Source organism: Protopterus annectens, chromosome 15.part0 (assembly GCF_019279795.1).
Source record: "Protopterus annectens isolate FY-2018-M chromosome 15.part0, PAN1.0, whole genome shotgun sequence".
Taxonomy (NCBI): domain Eukaryota; kingdom Metazoa; phylum Chordata; order Ceratodontiformes; family Protopteridae; genus Protopterus; species Protopterus annectens.
This window is the reverse complement of record NC_056749.1, coordinates 740,545,518-740,571,849: the sequence shown is the minus strand read 5'-3', so window position 1 is coordinate 740,571,849 and position 26,332 is coordinate 740,545,518. Positions and strand designations below refer to the sequence as shown.

Genomic DNA, 26,332 nt, shown 5'->3' with positions numbered 1-26,332 from the left:
TGTGGGTTCTGTCAGTAAGCCAGTTGGCAACCCATCGAGTGACATAGGGGTTAATGCCGAGCTTAGTAAGTTTATCTAGGATTCCAGAGTGGGGGATGTTGTCAAAGGCCTTGGCAAGGTCCAGATAGGCTGTGTAGACTGCCTTACCCTCGTCCACGGCTCTGGAGACTGATTCGAAGAAGTCATTCAGGTTCAGGAGACAGGATCGGCCCTTCAAGAACCCAAACTTGGTGGGGACCAGTGTTTTAAGGTTGCCAATGTCTTCGTTTATAAGTTCCATGATAATACATTTATGTTATAGATGAGCATTTCATGTTTTGCTGGTAAAGATATATAAAGACATAAAACTAAGCTAGTTTACATAAAAAGAAAAAAAAACTGACATCTTATTTCCTTTGTAAATAAAGAAAAGGGAAAAGGAAAGCTTCTTTATTTTCCCCTTCATTTCTTGTTTTTCTCATTTGTCTCATTTCCATTTGTCTCCATTTGTCTTTTTAAGGATATAATGGACCAGTCCATATCTGTGTTTATTCAAACATTTGTTTGTTTCTAGATATGACAATGCAAGGTCAAGATCTTCAAAGAATTTAACCCCATTAGAAAGGAAAATCTTCAGCCTAACCAGGAAAAGTAAATGTACCTTTATCTGCTTTTTCTTAAGTTCTCTTATTAGGGAAAGGAATGTTTTCCTTTTAGACATCAATATTGCTGAATAGTCATTATCAAAACAAATAATATTTCCTTTTGCTTTAAGTGATGACTTAGCCCAGGCAGTTTTGATCACCAGTTCTTTATCCTGAGATGAAATAAATGTAACCACAATGGACCTCTGGGAAGTACTGGACTTTAATGCAGGATTAACTAGAGATCTGTGTGCTCTCTATATATACCAAAAGAGAGATTCAGGCAAATATGAAGTTTTAGGGAGCCAGGTAGACAAGAAATTAACCATACTGTTACCTTCTGGTAAACCGAAAATATGAATGGTTGTTCCTACGAGACCTGTTCTCATGGTCATCTATTTTGGTTAATAAATAGTTGCTCTGTTTTAATGGGAATTCAATATTGTTTGCCCTTCACTTAGTCTTCCTTCCACATCATTCAAGGAGTCTTCAATGCCAGAAATATGGCAACTCTGTAACTGCAGAGCTTCATTAATTTGTTACATTTGTTTGGAATAGTTTTTCTTAAAGTCATCTATTTTGGTGTCCAATATATCTATTTTCAAAGACAATTCTTGAATATTAGTCAGTAATGACTGAAGCTCTTTTCTGAGCACAGAGTCTTGAGATGCTGCCTTTGTATAACTCATGGTGCTACAGGATACAGTGAAGAAATTTCCTCTCATTGATTTTGACAGGAAAATTGTGGAATTTTAAGAACATTTTTTTATTTAATCTTTTAGGATGTCAAAGTTTATTGTAATTCACTTAACTGAGTTGTTTAGGATTATTTAGAAATTAAATTTCCTGTCAGAAATCTATGTACTGGCAGAGCTGAAGAAAAGTGCTGCTATCCTAGTATCATCCTGGCTACAGCCCCTGTTATCACAGTTTTGAATTAAGCCAGAGATGCAAATTCTGTAAGAGGTATGGTTTACTAGCTCCAGTAGGAAGAGTGGAGGTGTTTTATGTTTTATGACTTCCAGGAGCTGCAGCAGGTCTTAACAAGGTTTTGTCTGTGTACATTATTGACAGCTATGTGATAAATCCTGACAGCTTCTAGCAATGGGGGGATGCATGGGAACCAGAATTCAGATGACCAGATGTATGTGATGACATTCGGTACAGAAATAATGTTTTAATATTAGGTGAGCCAGAACCCTCAGGAGCAGTCTGTTTCTAGGAATCTGACATACACTGATTCCTCGCCTACTTCATATTGCCATGAATAGTAAGTGAACCAGGGAATAGTAACTCTTTCGATTAGTCTGGAAAATATAGTCAGATTAGTTAAGTACTTTTTTTCTTATCTGTGTTATTTTAATATTCCTGTGGTTGAAATTATGGTGTTTACATAAATAGTTATTTCATATTTTCATGTACTTTTATTATTTATTATTAAATATATTTAAGCTTTTCATTGTGACTGGTCCTTTTAGAGAATATTTTATCCTTTGATAGTACTTATCTACTGGTGACACCATAGCCACTCCTGAAGCCTGCCTGTCTGGTCAACATTACCATTTGTATTAGCATTAATTTCACTCAGTATAAGTGGGTGGCCTTGCAACAGCCTTAGGTAGCTGGCTTTGTAGTGTCTAGTGGCAGTGATAACTTCCTTATAGTGTGGACAGAAGGGGGCACAGCAGTTAAATCTGTGCCAGCCTTTCTCAGGTAGGTGTGTGTGTGTGTGTGTGTGTGTGTGTGTGTGTGTGTGTGTGTGTGTGTGTGTGAGTGAGAGAGCTACTTGGAACAGGGACACAAAGCACTGGTTTCACAGGGAGAGTGGTGGAGGACTTGACTAAGAACTTAACTCTGCAGCTTTTCCAGTGGGGAGCCTTACTGGGGACCTGGAGAGAGAGAGAGAGAAACCCAGACCCTGGGCTGAGTGTGTTCCCTGTTTGCTCTTGAGGGAAATTGTGCTTGATGCAGAGAGCTGTATCTGGAAATACTGGGTGTATCCATTTTTGTTCCAAGTGAATGTCCCTCCAGTCAGTGGTGAGGACTGAGGCTCCATGATTACTGGCCCAGACAGGGCACATCACACAGGGCACTGTGAGGAAGATATTGCATGGTTTTGTTAAACAGATTAGTTTTTGGGAAGATAAAACAGTTGGCATTGCATTGGGGGTTCTGCACACCTTAGGAGGTATACTACTACAAAACAACTACAAAACTTATAAAAGAAATGAAGAAGCTTATTATCCTCCATGTTAGACAGTTGAATGGATCCTAATGTAGAAAGCTGTCTCAATCCACATCTCAAACAAGGTGCTGCTAATAAGAACAGAAAATGCAGTCTCTGCTCTGGATAGTATTGAGTATAAAAGAAACTTTCAAGTACTTCAGCAGAATGAAGAAAAATCCAGATGGCAAAATGCTTCAGGAAAACAAATGTGCATGTACACGGAGGAAAAGTCTAAGACTTGAAGATGAGGGAGGGGGTCACATCAGCAGGAATGATACGGATTAGTTTTTAAAAGAGCAATGCATGTAAGATGACACAAAACCACTCCAGGCAGGCAATATATTACAATACTGGGAAAATTCCAGAAACTGAGGAAAAATTATCAGAACTTCAAGTAAAGCATAGAATATAAACTAAATCTATTGATATCTTCACCATCAGAACAGAACACTGAATTGACTCAGCATTTTCTGTCAGCCACCACTACTGAACCCTAGTCAACCTGAGTTACACTGGCAGCTTGAGTGATTAACAAAGCAGTGGGGGAGAGACAGGTGGTTACATGGCTATTTCCTGCTGCTATCCCTGGTGAAGGCCAGAAATGATGCGTTAAGAGGGTGTATTTCTAGGACAGGTAAAGTTGGTGAGGCATGGCTGACTGCTGCAAAGGTGGAAAGCTATACTGCACAACCTTACTGCATACCTGCCCCTTGAGCATCACCACTATACTTCACTGGAGGGCGGAGTGGCAGACAGGGCATAATGGAAGTAAAGAAACAGCAGAATGTTGATGGGCAAGACCCCCATGATGCTCTTAGGCTCAACAATCAGCCCCAGCTGAATCACAGGAAAGCCCAGGGGGGATTGGAGACACTGTTGGACTTTGTGGATATTGGTATCTAAGTTTCAAGGCTGTAGGATGATGCAAGGGACCAAAAAATGTCTGCACTTTGATAAGGTTAGTATGTTGCGCTGTATCTCAGTTGAATAAAAGTGAATACAGAGCACATTATTTGCAGAGTATTCTTAGACAAACCCCTCACACTATATGCTTTGATTACAGAATAATACTAACATAAATCCTTACCAAAATTTCGTCTTCACTGTCATCATCTTCATCTCGCTTGGGGTTCAGAAGGTCAGAAAGAGCCTGGAGTGAGGACACAGATAACAAGCCATCCAAATCCATTTGAGCAGCTAGAAGTTTACCTTTGAATATATAAATAAGAATATTTGTTTTAAGTTAGTTTGCCAACACATTGTACTCTTGATGTAATTCACTTCCAAAACAAGATAACCCCTAAAATACACAATTACATCAATGAAAAATAACATAACTACAACAAGCATACTGTAAGGTGTTCCAGTTTTGAATCCTGTTGCATCAGGTTACATTCTGCTTATGCCAGAGTTACTACTGAGTTAAAGGATGGAATCAGGGAGTACAGTGATGTCTTTAAAATGACAGTAGAACTACAGTGGGTCCAGTGACTGGAATCATTTCTCCATGATCAATCCTGACCACAGTGATACCACTAAGACCACATGACTCCAACCAAGTATCAGGATATGAGGGTGTGTACAGTTGCCTTAGCAACAAGTTCTGGGCTCCAGTGAAACATGATGTCTTCCTAGAAAGAATAAAAAATAACAGTCATATCCACATCCACCTCCTTCATTACTACACTTGCAGGCAGTCATACAGATTGTGAAAGTATCACCAGCACTGCTACTCTAAAGGGAACTGAAGAGGTCCCAAACATCTTCAGAAAAGATGAGTGCAATTAACAGAATTACTTCAGGTATGGGACAGCTAGAGTGGGTAAACCAGGAAAATTACATCTCCATGCAATATCAGGACATCTGTGAGGATGTCTAGAGATGCAGGCTAAAAAATCAAGACAAAACTCTAATGCAATGTTCAAAGATACACTGCCTCACGAAAGGGGAATCTAGATTATAGAGCATGATAAAGATGCAGGTCATTAACATGACAGTTTCAACACAAATCCACGTTGAGAAAACAGTCATGCATCATTCAAAGGATGTACTAACATTCCTGGTGAGATACCCTTTAACTGCACCAGAAAAGGGCATCTAAATATCTTGGTGAGAGAAAATAATACTGTTAGCCAAATATTTTATGTGGTTTACTTCCTTGGTGTCTTCTTCTCTTTCTTGGGTGAAAGTGATGAAAACCTGATCTGTAACATTGATAAACATCACTCTAAACCTCCCCTCAAAGTTTCACAGTCTATGAGGAGGAGAACATATGTGCACACTTTATGTGCTCTTCTATTTTAATATCAGTGATAAAAAGTCCATTCCATGTACCAAGATGTTCTGTCATAAATTATTTGCAATCTTTCCATTCAGTTTTTTTCTGGTGCTGCTGTAGACTTCAAATTGTCAGTGCATGACTTATCATTGAGTTCAACCAGCTTCTATGCCATTTGTTCGCATTTTAAATGCTGTTCCACCATTCTTTACATCTTCTTTTCAGCAAATGGCATACCAGTTATGTCCTCTGAATGCCTGGTTAAAAACCTTTCCATATCCTGCAGTCTTCTGTTATTTGTTTTTGTGTAGTCCAACAGGAACCAGTTTATCTTGCAAATCTCAGACTGCATTTGGTCAGTCTTTCTCCGTCTTGGGTAACTGAACAGTTTTCTCCTTTAGCTGCTGTTGCCATTTGTTTTTTTCCACCTTTGCTTCATCACACTATTTGTAGTCTGTTTCAGAATTTTCACGGTAGCTCTCCCTTTTACTTCACTTCATCTACTGTACATCATAGGCATATGACAGGGTGCCTAGAGAGGAGTTGTGGTATTGTATGAGGAAGTCGGGAGTGGCAGAGAAGTATGTAAGAGTGGTACAGGATATGTACGAGGGTAGTGTGACACTGGTGAGGACTGTGGTGGGAGTGACAGATATATTTAAGGTGGAGGTGAGATTAAATCAAGGATCAGCTCTGAGCCCTTTCTTATTTGCAGTGGTGATGGACAGGTTGACAGATGAGATCAGACAGGAGGCCCTGTGGACTATGATGTTTGCAGATGACATTGTGATATGTAGTGAGAGTAGGGACCAGGTTGAGGAGAACCTGGAGAGGTGGAGATATGCTTTAGAGAGGAGAGAAATGAAGGTCAGCAGGGCTAAGACAGAATATATGTGTGTAAATGAGAGGGAGGGTAGATGAATGGTGAGGATGCAGGGAGTAGAGCTGGTAAAGGTGGATGAGTTTAAGTACTTGGGATCAACAGTTCAGAGTAATGGTGAGTGTGGAAGAGAGGTGAAGAAGAGAGTACAGTCAGGGTGGAATGGGTGGAGAAGAGTGTCAGGAGTGATTTGTGACAGACGGGTACCAGTAAGAGTGAAAGGGAAGGTCTACAAGAAGGTAGTGAGACCAGTTATGTTATATGGGTTGGAGACGGTGGCATTGACAAAAAGACAGGAGTCAGAGCTGGATGTGGCAGAGTTAAAGATGATTTGCACTGGGTGTGACTAGGATGGACAGGATTAGGAATCAGTACATTAGAGAGTCAGCTCAGGTTGGACAGTTTGGAGACAAAGCAAGAGAGGCGAGACTGCGTGCTGAGGAGGGATGCTGGGTATATTGGGAAAAGGATGCTAAGTATGGAGCTGCCAGGTAAGAGGAAAAGAGGAAGGCCTAAGATAAGGTTTATGGATGTGGTGAGAGAGGACATGCAGGTGGTTGGTGTGAAACAGCATGATGCAAAGGACAGGAAGAAATGGAAACAGATGATCCACTGTGGCGACCCCTAATGGGAACAGCCGAAAGAAGATGATGATGATCTACTGTACATCATAGGCAGTTTCCTACCATTTTGTTAACAATTTGAAATGGTTTGGATCATTCCATGAATTTAAACTGTCCCCAGCCCAGAGCTGAGCTTTAGTTGCTTATGCTATTGCCATCACTGTGAAACTTTCTGCTTATGTGCTTCTTTTGGAAGAACTTTGGGTGCCCTGACAGCTCTACTTGAAGCACTTTTATAGTTTTGCCAAATCATCCATTGAGAAATTCTATTCACATAGGCTGTTCTAGAGTCCAGTGTAAATGTGTCCACTTCTGTTCCACAACATAGGATATAGGAAATCGTAATCCAAAGAGTTCATCTATAGCAGTGTTGAGTTTAAGCTTGTATTCTCCTCCATCTCATTATAGTGTGTTCTTTTTTATGCTCTACTGTTGATAAGTTAAGACAGCAGGCAGTTGTCAACAATGTAAGCAAGCAAGGTGTATTAGGAGCTACACCATGTATAAGGAAGCTTTAAGAATTTTGCAACATTTTTACACTAGAGGTAACATCTACTGGTGTTCATTATCCAAATATACACAATATTTATGGGAATGATCTAAATCATTTTGCATCTCTTGCCTTAGACTTCTGCATTCATCTTTTATGCCAGACAGTTGATCGAAAAATGGGGAATTCCAGATTTAGATTTGTTAGCCAAGAGGAGAAGAGTATTATCACTCTTCTGGCAAAAATTCAGCATTATTGGTTTTCTTCTCTTTTTCTGTTCATTTCTTGGCCTAAAGCAATGTAAGTAAGTAAGTAAGTCATTTCAGATCCTACTAAATCCCATGACTTTCCACAGGGCTTGGATTCCACTCAGTCTATGGCCAGTGAGGGAAATGAACACATGAGAGTTCTCCCTCCTTCCATCTAGGTTGTGATGCCCCTGCACTGGCTGCAGTAATCAAGGAGCCTCAATCCTCACCACTGGCAACAGCTAGGGGATGTACACATTGGGTGGATGACAACTACACACACAGTAAAGTACAATTTCCCTTAAGAGCACACAGAGATCAGTGTCAGTCTGAGGCTAGTTTCTCCCTCTTTCTCCAGATCCCCAATAATACTCCCCACTGCACAGCTGTAGGGTTAAGGTCTCAGCTGAGGGGCCAAGCCAAGACCTCCAGCACCCTCTCTATCCAACCAGTGCTTCATGTCCTTGCCCAAGTAGCTCACTCACACACTTTGAGATTTGATTTATATACAAACTCACACACCCGGGGAAGACTGGCACAGGTTTACTAGCTATGCCCCCTTCTGCCCAGACTATAAGGTAGTTTCCACTGCCACCAACCCCTCCTTATCAGCTACTATAAGGCCCTTACAAAGTGTGTCCAATCCCAAGACTTACAAGGCTATTTAGGAGTGACCTGTACAATGTCACCAAATATATATGCTAGTACTCTAGGAGCTTAAATATGTCTCACAATCACAAATATCAGCCACAAAGATAGGTTTAAATATATTTATTAATAAATAATAAAAGAACAAGACAATACTCAGTTACTCAACACAGTAACTTCAGAGTTCAAAATTACAGGAAACATTTTAAAACAACATTGCAGGACAGTCTCAGATAAATACAGAAAACATCTAAACTAATCTTTACTATATTCTTTTCTATATCTAAGAGATACTGTACCCTAAATCTTACTTACAACAAGGCAAGTGCAGATGATGACTATGAGTGGATGTTCTTGCTAGGTCCACGACAAAATACAAAATGCACAGTCTCTCTCTGAGAGAGGTCTTAAATTAATATTAAATATTACTGCTGGATTAGCTTGGATGACATCACTTTTTGTCACCTGACTTCAGTTCCCAGGCTAAAACAGAAACTAACAGAATTTAACATCTGTGTTAAAAATACACATCTCTCAGACGGCTGTAGATCTTGGAAGTTGTAAAACAATAAACAGTAAAACAATAACACGCTTTTACATTTGAAACCTAGTAATTATTTTGCTTTCAAGATAATACAAAAATTTCTAGCTCTAGACATTGTATCTGCTACTGAACTGAAACTAAGAGATAACATCTTTTATGGCCCAGCTATAAAGTAACTTAACCTCAACTATTCTTAAGTGTTGCAGGTTAATCTTCTGTGTTGCAGCAGGGTACACTGTGGATACATTTTAGCTCAGTACATAACATACAGTTCTGTATAAATCACATCAGTATTCACAAATGACATAGAATTATTTACAAAATTCCAGATAGCTGGGCTGGCAGTATTTCTCTATATCACACATATCGCACAGGTCCACAGTCTGTCATTAGATCTAAGGGCATGGCTCTTCTAATATATTTACTTCCATCACGCCTCTTGAAATGAGTTATAAAACTCCTTCTAGTGATTAGAAAACCTATCAAATCCTTGTGCATGCTCTATTTATAATATTGAGTGTAAATTTCACTCTGTCTCTCTGGGCCAAAAACAGGGATCTTGTTCATGTGCTCTCGCTCTCATTCAGAACTGACTGAATTGTCTGAAGCATCTGTTTGACATTGGCTTTAGCATCACTGAGTTCAGGATTTATTCATGTGTCTTGTTCTCCTTTCATAATGTTGTACAATGCAGGAAACTGGTAAGCACAGATTAATTAAAGGGTTTTTTTTGGAAACCTCTCCACCCTTGTTCTGTTTTCAAAAAACCCTTTCTGTTCTAGGTTTTCACTTTCATGATGCATTGCCTGTTTCATTTCCCCTTGAGCCAGTCTTCTCAGCAGACGTATTATCATTATTTATTTTGGAGACCCATTTTCTTAGCACCAGGGTTTTCCATGGGGGTTGCATTTCACCTTAAGACTGCTTTTGAATCAGTCCATTCATCTTCTGACATTATATCTGGAGGCTAAGAATGGGGGGAGGATGTGAGGGAGAATCTACTTCTGTCTCTTACTCCCTTGATGAACATAGTGAGAAGCTATGAAAGCCAGGTGTTAAAAAACATCATGGAGCCCATTATAGAATTGAAAAGAAATGAAGCACCTTCACTCAACCTCAGTAGGAGAATGTTAAAAAAATCCACAGAGAATAACAAATGCAAAAATATCTGCATCCTGACCTACACTTTGGATTATCACAGTATCAAAAATGTTATTGAAGAAAACTGGGCCACTGTCACAGGAATCCTTTTTTCTGATTAACATCTTATGTGAAGCCCCATCCTTTGTTTACAGGAAGGCCAGGAACATTAGAAGTTTTGTTGAATTTAAACCAAGACTATATGAAAAAAGCACTAAAAGATATTAAGCTAATTGTACAATTTTGTATATTTATACAGCAAGGTGATAATGATTTTCTTTAAGGGCAATAAAAACTAAGACCAATGCAGGGGGTGACTAACACTACAAAAGTAATTTACAGGGCACAATGCAATAAATGTGATGCATTTTATGTGGGCAAGACTGTAAATAAACTTAAGCGTAGGATTTCATGTCATCTTGCAGAAATCCGCTCTGGATGTAAAAATAATGCACTAGCCAAACACTTTGCTCTTCATAAAAGACACACAGGTTTTAAATTCCAGATACTGGATTGGATAGACATAGGTGATCTTGTAGTAGACATCCCTAATATGCTGGAGAAACGTGAACTCATGTGGCAATTAAAGCTGAGTTATTTTAGGAAACCTGGACTAAACTATTACTGTTCACTTAAAAGTGTACTGGAACATAGGAAATTTCCACATTGTTTACATGACTAATTTTATTTTATTCTTTAAGCTGGTTTTAAATACCATGTTAAATCAGTTTTAATTTAAATGTATATTTTGTTTCCATTATCATGCATTTTTTTTTCTTTTTTCCACTTTATTCAAAATTATGTCTAATAACAATACTAATTATACAATAATATTTTTGTAGATAGTTTTTAGGGTTTTAGGGTTCTTCTACACATACGTGAAGAAGTCTAGAAGGATGAAAGTGATCTTTGTTAACAATAGCTTATGGAATTAGAATATGATTTTTACAACTGATTTTTTGCACGCAAAGTATATTTGTATATATTTATATATTTTTTTAGATTGCCAAATGGTGTAATGTTTATATATTTCCAGTCATGTAGTATATTATCTTCGATAAAATGACATATTTACTAATCTGGTTAAATAAGAGGTACCACATCATTATTCATTTTATTTAAAGTACATAATGATTATATTATTATGACAGCTTCTAAGTAGGGCAGGACCAGCTTGAATGTCACACTGATGGGGGAAAGAATTTGAATTTAACATGTATACCAATAACACTTTGTTTTACAGCACAATAAACTACTCCCTTGCCTGATAAAAAGAGTGTGTGTGTGTGTGTGTGCACATGTGTGTATGTATATATATATATATATATATATATATATATATATATATATATATATATATATACACACATATATATATATATATATATATATATATATATACATATAGTTAGAAAGCTTGTGAGGAAACTATTACTCTGTTATTTTTGTTTTACTTGGATCGCTTGTCTGTGTACTTAATAAGGAAAAGACTGCCTACCCTGCTTGGATTACTTTCAAATACTTTGTAATTCTGTTCAATATTTCAAATTATATATTTTTTATTATTTTTTTTTACTTGGGATTAGTTTAAGTGCACTATTTCCACTACCATTATCTGATCTGATTAATATACAGTGATTAACTAGATATATCTTCCACACAGAGAAGTTTCTTGCACTGTTTTATTCATATCGATTAAAAACCTGCACAGACTCTCAACAAGCACAAGATAACTAGCAAAGAGAAAAGAACAGTTAGATGCAGGAGAAAGTGGTGAGGGAACAAGCAAATAATCAACAGATGCAAAACAGCACACTGTGTACTGTTTAAGGGACAGATTTCGCCCTTTCTAGTTTTCAAAAAGAAAAATATGGGGAAAAAAAACAAAGTAGAAAGAACAGTTTTCAAAAAGAAGTGAAAGACTCCACTAAAAAAATGTACTGGCAACAATTAATGATGACACTACTGAAAAAGGATAAATGGTTTATATGAACAGGGATGTGATATAATCAAAATGTGAAATGTGTTTTGAATGACACCTAAAATTCTGAAATCAGTAAGCATTTGACAGAAACTACTTGAATAATATAAATGCAGTAATATTTCAGTATTATATTTAAATTTTTTACTTAAAAATGAAAGTTTATATCTAACTGAATGGATACTATTCAGCATGCAGTCTGATAAAAGTCCCTGATCTTAAACTTCAAACTGTGCTATACTGCTTTTAATATAGAAGATTATGAGCGGGTCACTTATCATAACCAGCTTATTATGCCTTTGAGACATGGATGCAATGAAATTCACTTTGAGAGCTCATGGGCAAAATTAGACAGATGTCATATATTGGAGGAATACTGTACCATAGTTCAATCCATGCAAACACATCAAGTAATAGTGAAGACCATGTACCTAAACAAATTAAGTTTTCTAAAAAAATAAAGCTATATTATAATAAACAATGACATTTTCAGTATTTCTTCTGAAAAGGAAGTAATTTAGTGATTGGGTGGATCAAACCTTATCTGATATGAGGTTTGAACCTACGCACTAAAGAGCCTTCAAAGAATTGGGATAATTGTAAATTGAAGATTAAAAATGTGGCCACGCAGATAACAAATAAGATATGGAATAATCGACACAGTAGTTATCTAGAGGGCTTAAAAAAGTAAGAGATTTGCAGAAGCATACAAGAATAAGTGGAACACAAGTTGAAGAACAATTGAAAAAAGATAGAATGAAAACCAAGCAATGGCTTCAAAACAACCATTTTTTGACAATAACCCAAGAGAACATCCAATTAAGTTGCACTTACCATAACAAATGATGTTCAAATTACTAGTGATGCAGTAGCCATTATACTGCATGTGTTGTTTCTCTGCTCAAACAACAACCAGCCAGTTTCACAAAGCTTATCCCCCCCCCCACACACACACACTCACACATACTCACACGTGCACACACACACGTGCACACACACACGTGCGCACACGCAGTGCAAGACACACGCACGCGCGCACACACGCGCCAGCGCTGACGCACACGCAGCGCACACACACACACACACACACACACACACACACGTGCACACACACACGTGTGCACACACACACACACACACACACACACACACACACACACACACACACACACACTGACTGCTGGTTCGCTAATTCCAAGGTGGAAAATCAACAAAGTGAAGATTTCCTCAGGACTTTCTTGTTCATACAGAGATACATATAGAGAGAGAGAGGGAGAGAGAAGGGCCTAACAATCCTGAAACAAAACATAATAATAATAAACAAACCTATAAAGCAGAAACACACATAACCTCACTTTATGTCCCAGCTACAACTATATACAATATGAGAGTAGTGGAGGTGGGTGCGGCTACAGCAGCAGTGAGGAATCTGAACATCTACTGTAATGGGTAAGTGTAACTAACACAACTGTTGTATGTTTATTATTTCCACTACTACAGTAGCCTTTAGCCTATATTGGCCGATAGCCTCTCCAACCTGGGAGGATAAAAGATACGGGTCCAGGACCTTGAAAAGGAATCTAGTTTGTAATGCTTTGTATGTATGGAGAACCACACAGATGCCACTTGAATGCTTGTAGAGTCCACCCTTTTCTGGTATGCCACTGAAGAAGACAAGGCCCTAGTAGAATATGCCTTGAAACTACTTGGAATGGATTTGCCATGGTAGGAAAAACGAAAAAAAAAATAGCTGAAGACAACCTCCTGGAAACTGTCTACTTAGACACAGGATGTTCTCTTCTTGTCCTAAGAAATAAATAGCTATTCAGCTTTTCTAAAAGACTTTGTTCTGTCAGGATAATACCTGAGCTGCCTGTGCTCATGAGGAATAAGCAGAATCCTTTCTCCCTGTTTTTAGGTTCTAAATAGAAGACTGGGAGATTGAAGGTTTAACTCAAAGTAAATTCTGAAACTACTTTGGACATAAAAAGATGGCTTAGTTCTTAATATGACCCTATCTCTGTGGAATATGAGGTAATGTTCATCCTTTATGAGAGACAACAGTTACCTCAGATCTTGTTTGCTGCTATATTAGCATAGAAATATAAAGATAACTATAGGAAGCCATATCCAGAGTCATATATACATATAAATGTACCTATTCACAGATCATATAAATGCTAGTTCCCCCAGAAGTCATGGAAGGGGGTAGGTGGGAGGGGAGGGGAGGAAAGAATGAAGATCAACAACACAGATGGAATGTTATGGTGAGCACATAACTTATTTATCTGATGTGGTCAATCTTCATTCTATCCTCACAGTTGGGACAGCATCCTTAGCTACTTGAATCCAGGCAGACTCAAGAAATGATATTCCTGCACCACAGACCAAAATGATGCACTACCTCTGGAGACCAGATCCAATTTGTAATGACTGATAAGGGAACGAAGAGTAGTCCAAGTTGCTGCTGCACAAATGTCATCCATAGACATCCTGGATTGAAAAAACGTGGAATTAGCCACAGATCTAGTGGAGTGTGTTTTCAATGGGTGTGTAAGGGAAATGCCTAGTTTTTTGAGAGTAACTTTAGAAACAGACTTTCCCAATTTTGGTCCAGAAATTGAAATAAACAGTTAGTCTGCTTTTCTGATTTTTTCTGCTCTATGCAAATAGAATCATAATTGTCTATGAACATCCAATGAATGTAAGAAATATTCTCCTTTGTTGGCAAATTGGGGGAAAAACACTGGCAAATTTATATTACTATTTATGTTGGATTCTGACACCACCTTTGGAAGAATGGATGGATTGGTATGCAAGGTCACTATCTTTTTGAAAAAACAAGTAAGGAAGTTTAGAAGATTGTGCTTGGATCTTAGAAATTCTTCTTGCGGAAGTGATGGCAACTAAGAAAAATAGTTTTCCATGAGAGATAGTTAAGGTCACATGTAGCTGTTGCTTCATACAGAGGTTGTGTGAGAGATTACAGCATCAAATTTAGGTCCAGTGGAGGTGTACGGTATTTAAAAGGAGGCTTTATAAGGAGTTCCCCTTTAAAGAAGGCCTTGCTTAATTTGTGAGTAGCTATAGGTGCACCATTCAATCCTGTATGGTAATTTGAAATTGCTGCTAACTGTACTCTAATGGTTGAGGTACTAGCACCATTTTGAAAAAGATGATCAAGGAAATCTAAAATGTGATAGAGGCTGAAAAGGGGTCAAGTTTATGCTGTTGAGCCCAAATAGCAAACCTTTTCCATTTACTTGAATATAGGTTTTCCTTGTCGAGGGTTTATGGGAAGACAAAATAATACTTCAGACAGGTGATGAGAGCATAGATGGTCTGGCTACTAAGGGAACTGGAGAAGCCAAGTAGTTGGCTTGAAGTTTGGAATATCTGAGTATAAACTTGCTCGGTGGGTGAGACAGGAGGTCCGGAGTCTGATCTAGGTTCCATGGTGGTTGAACCAGGTGAGGCCAAAGGAAGGGAAACCAAATTTGTTGAGGCCAATAAGGGGCAATGAGGATCATTGTGCTCTTTGACCTGTGAACAGTCTCTTCTCAGCCTCAAAGGTAGAGTTGGAAGGAGCCAGACAGAGGCTCTGATCCGAGAAACCAGGTTTCCGAATCATCCCTTCTCTCCGATCCATTGGCACTGCCCCCGAGGAGGAAGCTGGAGCTGAACTGTCCAGTGCTGAGGCGCCAAGGAACAGATACAGCTCCAAAACTTCGGAGTCAAATGCTGCACTCCAGACCCGGCAGGCAGGCTTTGGCTTCAAGAGTTCTCCTGATCTGAAAAGATCATAGGTCTCAGAGAAGATGTTGGATCTGAGGATATGGAGATCCTTGGATCCAAGACTGATGGATCCAGACAACTGGGATCCTGAAACTCTAAGACAACAGATGGTGTCAGAGGAGGAATTTGAAGGGGTAGTGTGGTTGAAAGTCGGACAACCTGACCCAGAGGGGTAGGTACCAAGGGAAGACCTATCTGTCCCTGAGCAGAGAGGATTTTCCTCACCATTATCGCCACATCTTCTTCTGTGAGACTTCTGAAAGAATGAGCATAGTAAATTGAGGGGGGATGCTGGCCTCTGCAAAAAGGGTGATGGAAGCATGTCAGGCACTGGGTCAAGCAAAAGAGAACATCCATTACGAGGACATTATAGAGTTTCCAAAGGCTGCTTCTGATCTGAAGACTCTGTCTGATCCATCCTGGATTGTGCTGGAACTGTAATTTTCATTTTAGCAGTTGTAGGATCTGAAGGATCCGAAAGTTTCATCTTTTTCTGATCCAGGGTTGAGACTGGATGTTTCGCATGCCTTTTCTGTTAAGAGACTGAGGAAGATTTTGACAAGGTGGAAGGCTTCGACTTTGGAGACTGGGATATGGCTTCTCCAAAAGAGGAAAGAAGACCTTCTAATATCAGTTTATTTTTATGTTCAGTTAAGGTTCACAGATTAAATCCGTGGCAAATTGAGCAATCTTCCCGTAAGTGTAATGGACCCAAACAGTACACAGAAAGAGAGTGTGCATCCGAGATAGGCAGCTTATGTCCACATTTGGAACATTTTTTGAAACCTGCAGGTTTGTCACTCATAATGTAAAATATATTTACACAATAACTATACATTAAATGTCAATGAGATAAAAAAGTTAAAATAATTTTTTTTTTTTTTTTAAACAGGCTGAAAGACACAGAAGAAGAAGAATACCACCAATAGTATGAAGAACTATGACCAAGTCATAAGAAAAAAGGGGACACTAATGACAGTATTTAACAGTGCCAAGAATGAAAGGAGACTGAAGAACAGCATAGGAAAGATTACAACCCTCTAATTACAACGGAGGAAAAGGGCAAACAATGAAATACAATGAAGTCATAAGGGCAAGGAAGAATACAAAAATAGTGATCATAAACCAGAGACAGTAAAGACTAAATGTTACAAAGGTAAGTCAAGAAAAAAAATCATTCAATAAAAAGAATTACAAAAAAAAACTTTACTTATCCAATACAGCTCCAGAGAGACTGGCAGACCACACTTGTTAGCTAGAAGCAGCAAACAAGATCTGAGGTAATTGGCAGGGTGCATTGTGGGTAAGGAAGAAGCTCGAGAGATCTGGTGGCTGCGAGCTGTAGTATTGGCTGAGTTAGATCTGATGGACTGGATCCGAACACATTTGTGAGGATAGAATGAAGACTGAAAATATCAGATTGTACATACGACCCGTTTTGACTTTCCGGAGTTATTACTGTCAGTACTGTTTTTAATTCTTCTCTGAACAGAAGTAACAATTGTTATACATTTGGTGCTAAAAAATGTTGTAATAAGTTTAAACTGATTTAGATGGTGGGTGGGTTTTCCACAGAGGATGGTTCCTCTGGTTCCCTCCAAAAAAAAAAAAAAAGGGAACACCTATAGGGGCAGTTCCTTCGTTTCCCTCCAAAAAAGGGAATGCCCATAGGGATTGCAATCAGTGGTACATGCCCACAAATTTCTGTAATAAGTAAATGTAGGTGTACCTTCTGACTCAAACATACCTCTCAATTGTACCTCATTATGAGGAACGTACCTCATTTGGGGTCTTAAAAGTTCATGTTCCTCGAAGTTCTACATCGAAAGGCTCCGTCACACATTCAATGTTAGGAATGTTTTAACTGATATCCATGGTAAATAGAAAATAATCATATTAATCATATTAATTCATTGAAAGATCTTTTTCATAAGTAAAACCGGTATATTTCAGCCATCCTATGACCTTCCTAGTTGAAGTTGTTAGTAAGCTGATGGAATGTGTTCCACATTTTGCCCATTTGTTCCACATTATGAAGGCTAGTGTGTTCCTCATTTCAGAGATGGAAGGTTGAGAGCTATGCTGATAACAGTGCTCATCTGCCTCCAATACAAAGAAGAAGATTATGCAGCTGTATCTTATTTCTACTTAATATTTTTTGGCTTTGCTTTTATTCATGTTTTTTTACATTTGCCTTTGCTTTGATTTACAGCTTGCTTGATTTTTTATTTACTGAGTGCAATTTACTTAAGGGTCCAGGAATCATCTGTCAGTCTCTACAGGTAGTATAATTCTTTTTTCCAGCTGTGATTTGCAGAGGATTCCCTCCACTGGGAGGGATCAGACTTCTTCCAGCTTTAGAGACAGCCACCGAGGATCCCTATTGACATAAGAAGTGCCTCCTATTAACTCACTAGTAGGTTTATTGCCTCTTGTCATTATGTTTTGCTATGATGGAATGAATATAAGATGCTTGAAGGGTGACGGAATGCTATACAGCAACCTTCCAAGCCATCACAGCAAGCCTGCATAGGGGGAATGACCTTGTATCTTTTTGCTTTTTATGTACCACATGACTGTAATATTGTCTATAATCACATGAAGAGGTCCTGGTGACCATAGGTGATGGAAAGATTTCCAGATTTCAAAGCATAGATCATAGCCAGCATCAACTTTAAACTGATGTGATTTGGTGCAGCTGGATGACTTCATAGGCATTGCATCTTTATCCCCATGGAAACTGTTCCCCAAGAAAAACCTAAAGCATCTGTGATTGGTTTGGGGTCTGAGAAGAGAAAGGAAGACTTGGATTCAGCTGAATTTGTGTCTCAACCAATGCAGTTCCATTTTTAGAAAGTCAAAAACTGGGATTTGATGCTCCAGAGGATACAAATACTGGCTCCATGTATTTTTTTTTAGAAACCATTGCAATTATTTTTTTCATGTGCAACCTAGCTTGGGGAATAATGAGAATCATAGAAGCCATGAACCTGAGATATTCTCTAGCAGAAGTCTGAGACTAATAGGGGAAGCTCAGGAAAGATTCCAGATAAAAATCTACCTTATAAGCAACAAAATAAACTCTAATGCTTGAATTTAACAAACAAAACCACAAAAACAATTCACACTGAAATACTCCTCTAAAACACAAGACAATTTAATGATACAGTTTGAGTGCTTTCATCCGTATACAACTAGGACTTTATCCAAATCTCTTACTATAAAAACTGTCTCCTCATTTTGTCAGAGCCCTGTTTAGAGTGCTACTGCTTCATTTTGGCTTTATTTATTGATTTTTGCCTTTAAATCATTCTATAGGTCCCTAATAATTTAAATGATCTTGTCAATGTAGTTTGTTTAAGCACTATACTCACAAGCAATCTTTCTTGGAGTTATTAGATCAAGAGATTAGCAGCATCCTGTACAGACACAAATGTCCAGAAAGTTATTTGTATGTATAAAACTTCCATTAGAACTAAAACCTGTAACTTAGTGTGGATAAAACAAAGCCATTATTCAGAGACAAGCTTAGAGCAGCTAGTTCGCACATTAAAACATCAGTGCTATCAAATCTTCGCACAATCAACCCTAGTTTTATGCCAAACCCCAGAGACCACCCAAGGAGACCTCTGTATAACCCAGTCCATGACCAGTGCCAGCCCTCCCAAGTACAAGTCGAACAACATGGACATGCAATTCCCAAATGTTTCCATAGCCAGCTTGGTAAATATGGGCATCATGAGCTAATGTAGCAATTGTCCCATGTTCACAGACAACCATTTAATCCTTAAAGAAACAAACACAGAATGGCGGAGAGATGCACATACACTGTTTCACTGGAGTACAAAGTCTTGCATATAAGCAACGTTGTCAAGAACACACACACTGACCAACTTATGCTGAGGCACTAAAAAGCAATCTTCCACAACCTCAAAGACCTCCTAAGCCTATAAATGCCAACACCTATTGCTATATTCTGTATCTTACACATTACTGACAGGTGATCTATGCCTGGTAGACAAGGCATCCTCGGATACAGCTCTGATGGTCCTTTTGCATATCCATGAAAGAAACAGCATCAGAACTAATAGATCCAAGGATTTAAATTTTGCTTGTGAAATAAATAAGACATGTTGGTGAGCATACCCATCAACTGTACAGATTTTCACCTCATATTGTTATCTGTTTCTCATAAAATTGTGGTTTTCTGGCAAATCACTGGCAAATCATGGAGGACTGAAGTCAGAAAATAATGACACACATGTGAGTTTCAGACTTCACATCCTTCAAAAAATTCATGCTAATGTATAACCTGTTGTTCTATCCACTTTAAGTTTGTAAGAGCAATATTTAAAAAGTGACCCTATTTTTAGGTCTTTGTTCCCCCCATTATTTGTGCCTTTGTCCAAATTTCTTGCTCTAACAGGTTGAGAGGTATGTTGGTATGAGAGATATGTATCTCAAATGTGAAGCAGAGTCCATCCCTAACCCTATTTCAATGTAACCTTGATCAATGTATGGGAACCACCTTGTTGTATTAGGAGGATCAACTTATTCCACTTAGCTCTTGACAGCTATCCATCCATGACATACTTAGACTGGTCTCATTTTTCAAACTCTCGATTATGGCTTTATTTATTTCCATATAACTTTCTTTTGTTATCTTTGTGTTCTACTGCCATTATTGATTTTTTTTCTAAATGACTATAAACTCTGTATATATTAACTGAAGTATATAATTTGTATACTTTCTGAAGGTAAGTTATTGGCCTATAGTTCTTAGGATGGTTTATGAGTTTACTCTTAAAGAACAGTATAATTTTTCCTGCTGTTAACCAGCTTGGTGTCTGTTCAGGATGCGCATACAAGTAATTCTTACTCAGGGATAAATATTTGTGTAAGGATGGCGATACATTTAGCCAAAAATTAGGCACTGTGTCTGGGCCTGGGGTTTTCCTGCTTAATATTAACTAAAGAGTCCCAGGAATCTTTAATAATATAAGGATATAAAAAGCTTCCTCAATTTTTCATCAACAAACAGGGCTAGTGAACGAGTCTTGGAACCCCCAGCAGCCACAGTCAGGTAAAATGGTGGATTTACCATGTTCTTATGTATTTTGGGAATACCTAATATAGTCGATATAGTAGGATACTTTACAAGCAAACACATATATAATCTTGAATCTATATCACCTTGATCCGATAAATCCTGTAAACAAACCGCAATTTTGTAGTAGGTTATCTTATCTTCATTTTTAGACACTGCTATATTGTAAATCATTGAGTATATCATACATCTTTGTACAAAAATCAATAGCATTCATAAATACTATACCTCCACCCTTATCAGGGTTCATAATGAACAATGGCTGCTGGTGACAGTTAATATCATAGATCCTTTTTCTTGCACCCCACATGAATTAGGTATGGGTTGGTCTAGGAAAGCTTTGCTCCTACGTGATTTTTTGACCAGTAAGGAAATTAATTTGGTGGGTGATTTTATGGAGATGGTACTTCACAACAACTTTACGCACTTTGAAGGCAAATATTTTAAATAATTTTCTGGAGTAACTTTGGGAACGGCTTGTACTTCCCTATATGCTATGATATTATGGTGTTAGGGGCAAAATTATTTGTTCAAGTCTGAATATATGCAACACATAGTTATGTTTGCACAATTCTTGGATGATATTTTTATTATTTGGATGGGTAAATTATAAAAGCAAGTATGGATTTAATTTATTGATTTTTAGCATTGTTTAGATTTCATGTTTTTTATTATATGTATGAATGATTTTATATTCATGTTTTTTATTTAAACTAAAGTGTCATCAGATAGTTTTGAGTTGATTTATAATGTGTCACAGGTTTCTATTACAGTGGTATAAATAAGGTTTTGACTTTATTACTGGAACTTCTGATAAAGTCCTTGTTATTACGAGGACAAAACCACAACTTCTGTTTGTTTTAATGATTAATTAAACTTGTGCAATATCATATATAGTTCTAGTGTGCTTCTTTTGCATGGGCTTAGTGCTACCTCAATTTGTTTTGGGTGTGGTGTTTTTTGTCAAGGTATTTTCTCCATTTTATTTGGTGATTAGCCTTTAAAAAGGCTAGCATCCCTTTTATGTTTATGTCCTTTTGTCTGTCTTTCTTGCCCCAAAGACCTTGCACTTTTATCCCTCTTGACACCGCTCCACAAGAAAAGTCCAAGGTGTATGTCCTGACTGGCTGTGTCGCAGTAGGAGGGGATAAGGAGAGACCAGGATTCAGTGATACTTGATGTCTCTGCCAAGTGATTTCTCTTTTCACAAATCTCAAGGACTGGAATTTGAAAAGACAATGGGTATTGCTGCTGGGACCAAAGACACTTCGGATCCTATTGTATCTTTCAGTTTACTATCATATTCTTGAAAATGCTTCCATAGAATGACCATAATGTCGATGGAAAATGCTGACTTCCAACACGTATAAAAGACAGAATGTTGGAAATGACATACCCGAACTTCCTGGTTCGACGAGTTCGACATAGCAGGAGGTGATGTTAGTCATCCATGCTATGCACATTAAAAAGAAGTTATGTCTTACCATAACATTCCATCTGTATTGTTGATTGTCGTTCATTCAATACTGATGGGTTATTGGTTCCATCCTCGGAACTGAGCTGGCCTTATACCAAGCTTGCGTCAGCCAAAAACTCTCGAGCCAAGATCCTGCCCACAATGCTCGGCTCTCTGTTACCTCAGATCAGGTTTGCAAGTAGATAGACAAATGTAGAGGCTACCTCTGGTCATAACCAACCTACAAGAATGGAAGAAAGACCATATGAAATCCACCAGGAACCTCCGGAGGGGGGCGGAGGGTGGAGAGTAATGAATGAACAAAGATCAACAACACAGATGGAATGTTATGGTAAGACATAACTTCTTTATCTGATGTTGTTAATCTTCGTTCATTCCTTACTGATGGGACAGAGTCCCCAGCTACCTGTATCCCTGGGCGGCCCACATGGAAGGACATTCCTGAGCACCATGGAACCAAAAGAAGTACTTCCTCTGCAGGCCAAATCCGATTTGTAATGAAGAATAAAGGTGTGGGGGTTGGCCCAAGTCGCAGCTGAGCAAATGTCATTGAGGGAAGCCCTACCATGGAAAGCTGCTGAAGTTGCCTTTGACCTTGTAGAATGGGCTTTCACTTTGTGAGGCAAGGTGATGTTGTTCTTGTTGTAGATGAAGGTAATGCAATTTCTCAACCATGACGCTAACGTAACTTTAGAAACAGGGCGACCTAGTCTTGGGCCGGAAAAAGCCAGAAATAATTGGTCTGATTTACGGGTAGATTTTGTTTTGTCCAAATAAAAATGTGAACATCTAGGGAGTGCAGGCAATACTCTCCCTTGTTAGAATGATTAGAAAAAATACTGGAAGGTCAACAGACTGGTAGATATACTGCTCTGACACCACTTTTGGTAAAAAGGAAGATCTAGTTCTCAGTGAGACTCTATCCTTATGGAAAATAAGGTAGGTACATTTGATGCATAAGGCTTGAAGTTCTGACAGACGTCTGGTCAATGTGATAGCAACCAGAAACAAGGTTTTCCAAGAGAGGTACTTTAAATCACATGAAGATGCAGGTTCAAAGGGGGGGGGTGCTGTTAGGGCTTGCAGAATCAAAGACAAGTCCCAAGGTTGTACTGGTTCTCTAAAGGGAGATTTTAAGTGAAAAACGCCTTTCAAGAAAGTCTTACAGAGTCTGTGTGACATGAGAGAAGAGTCCTGGAAGCCAATGTGGAAATTAGAAATGGCAGCTAAGTGAACATGAACAGCAGAGGCTGATACCCCAGACTGAAAGATCTGATAAATAATCTAATACCACCAAAACTGGGGCTGACAAGGAGTCTAATTGTTTGTTCACTGCCCATAATGTAAATATTTTCCATTTGCTGAGATAGGTTAGCTTGGTGGATGATTTATGAGATGCAGTAAGAATACTGCGCACCAGGGAGGAGAGGTTATCCTGCCTGGCAATCACTGGAAGTGGAGAAACCAAGCTGTCAGGTTCAGGTTTGTTAGATTGGGGTGGGTCAGACCCTGCAGATGGGAGATCAACGTCAGACTTGAAATGAGAATCCATGGTCAATCTAGCAGGTGAGGCCAGAGGAGGGGGAACCAAACTTGTCGAAGCCAATATGGAGCAATGAGGATTACTTTGCTCTTCAAGTGCTTTGCTTTCTTCAAAAATTGGGAGCTGAGGGGGTAGAGGAGGGTAAGCGTAAAGCAGACCCAGGGGCCAAGCGTGGACTAGAGCGTCTCTCAGTGACAGTCCCCGAGGGGGGAATCAGGGCAAAGTAGTTGCTGCACTTGTACTTGATTGGGGAGGTGAATAGATCGCAGCAAGGCTGGCACCAGCGGTTGAAAATTTTTGCTGCTATCACAGGATTAAGGGACCACTCGTGAGGTTGTAGAATGCACCTGTTCAATTTGTCCGCTATCACATTGGAGCTCCTAGGAATGTGCTTTGCAATTAGAAACCGGTTGGAAGCTATCACCCATTGCCATATTTTCAAAGCCTATCTGCATAAAGGGTAAGATCTGGTGCCCCCTTGCTTGTTGATGTACCAGACTACTGACATGTTGTCTGATTGGATTGCAATACTCCCTGATGGAAGAATCAAGTGGAATGCTTGCAACAATAATTGTACCGCTCTCAGTTCTAGGACACTGATATGCAACTGAGCCTCTGTCTCAGACCAGGTGCCTTGGACCGAGTTTCCCTGACATAGCCCTCCCCACCCCATCAGGGAAGAGTCTGTGGTCACTGTGGCTTTGGTCTGATGGGGGCTGAAGGGGCAAGACCATTGTTGGGGATTTTGAGACATTTACCAGAGCAAACCTTGCTTGCATCTCTAAGTTCTTATCTGAAAAGACAAATGATGTTGTAGAGGGTACAACTGAGTGAGAAGTAGCCACTGAAGAAGTCAACTGTGGAACCTGGCCAGAGGAACAATGATGATCGAGGCTGCCATTGACCCCCAAGAGTTGGAGTATGGACTGAGCAGAAGATTTGTGGTGACAGATTAGCAGCTGAACCTGATGTCTTATTCTTTGAAGTGTGTGATCTGGGAGAGATGCTTTGCAATTCCTTGTGCCCAACAGAACTCCAATGAATTCTAAAGATTGTGCTGGGGTCATGTTGGACTTCTCCCAGTTTATAGTGATTCCCAGATGCTGAGCTGTGAGGAGAGCGTAATTTAGGGTTTCCTCCAGTAGATGCTTGGTGAGGGCGGTAAAGAGCCAGTCGTCCAGGTATGGAAATGCCTGGAATCCATGAAGTCACAGGTGAGCAATAACCACTGTCATGCATTTGGTGAACACTCTGAGGGCTGTAGAGAGACCAAAAGGAAGTGCTCGAAATTGGTAGTGACTGGCTCCTAAGTGGAAGTGGAGGTATATTTTTGAGCACTTGTCCACTTTTATATAATAATACGCATTTTGAAGATCTATAGAGCACATCCAATAGTCTTCTTCCAAAACAAGAAGGATAGACTGAACCATGACCATCTGGAATCTCTCTGTCTTTAGAAATTTGTTTAGTGTTCTGAGATCCAGAATCATTCTCCAGTCCCCTGTCTTTTTTGGCACTAAAAAGAATCTTGAGTAAAAACCAGATCCTATCTGGTCCGAGGGGACTGTTTGGATAACTCTTTTTTGTAGCAGAGTTTGGATTTCATCTGCTGCTGCGTCCCTTTGGTTGGGACATCGGGTAAATTTCTGCATGAAGAGGGATAGAGATGGAAGGGAATGTGGTAGCCTCTCGATATTATCCGTTGTACCCAAGAATCGGTAGTTATGGTTCACCAGGCAGTGGGGTACAAGGAAAAATGACCCCCAACCACTTCCAGAGGTGAGCATTCGGGCAATACTTCAGGAGCACTGGTAAGGTTGCCCAGAGAAAGAATCTCTGGAACCCCGGTTTCAAGGACCTCCCCTGCCCTTAAAGGGTAGTCTTCCATTAGAGTTTCCCCTTCTGCCCTTAGGGGAGAACTCAGCACGTGTGTCACAGAAAGAGCCCTGTGATTTTCTGTGCCACATCTTCCTGCTCCTCTTAATTCTGGAGTAGAATCGTTGAGAGGTGGAGTGTCAAACATCAACAGCAGACAGGGTCTTACCATCTTGTTCGCACCTTGCCAGCATATCTTTAACCTTTGGGCTAAACAATGAAGCAGCCTTGATGCGGGCATTCATAAAAGAAGCCTTATCGGAGTCCACAAAGTCACAAAGGTGCATCCAGGCATGATGTCTCGTGACTATGCCTGCGCCTGCTGCTCTAACCACTCCTTCAGTTGCATGTGAAATGAGGCACATGGAAGAATTGGATATCAATTTCAGGGTGGCTATCTGAGAGGCTACATTGTTGCTCACCTCATCAGAAACAGCTCCTAAGGTTTCAGAGAGTTGGTTGAAAAGGTCTCTCTGGAGCCTCAAAGTGTGCCAAGTAGTTCAAGGACCTTACATCGAAGGTTGATGAAGCAAATACACTCTTCCTGAGTCTGTTTATCACCCGTAACTCCTTGTTAGGTGGAAGGACAGTCTGGCTCTCTTCTGCTAAGTCTTTTTTGTTTGCAGCCACCACCACCATGGCATCTACTGGAAGACCTTTGGACCAATGAGGATGTTCAGTAGGGGGAGATAAAATTTTGTCAGACCACTGAGGTATAACTTCCAAAAAAAAAGTGTCAGGAGCCTTCCATGCACGTTGGGCGATGAGCTGGACATGCTCATCAGCCAGTGGGGTAAACCAGGAGGTAGGAGGCCAGGCACTAAAGGCCTGAAAGAATACAGATTCCTCTGAG

The 26,332-nt window shown here is 39.3% G+C and overlaps 1 protein-coding gene across 2 annotated transcripts in view; it reads right to left on the bottom strand.

Annotated features, from left to right (window-relative positions):
• The window catches only part of DNAAF6 (dynein axonemal assembly factor 6), a 528,550-nt gene that overhangs the window by 437,754 nt on the left and 64,464 nt on the right, over window positions 1–26,332 (bottom strand). For both annotated transcript variants that reach the window (XM_044057602.1, XM_044057603.1), the window contains exon 2: window positions 3,938–4,059. In XM_044057602.1, the coding sequence (XP_043913537.1) occupies window positions 3,938–4,039 (102 nt within the window). In that variant the 5' untranslated portion in view covers window positions 4,040–4,059. The remainder of the gene's footprint in view (window positions 1–3,937; window positions 4,060–26,332) is intronic.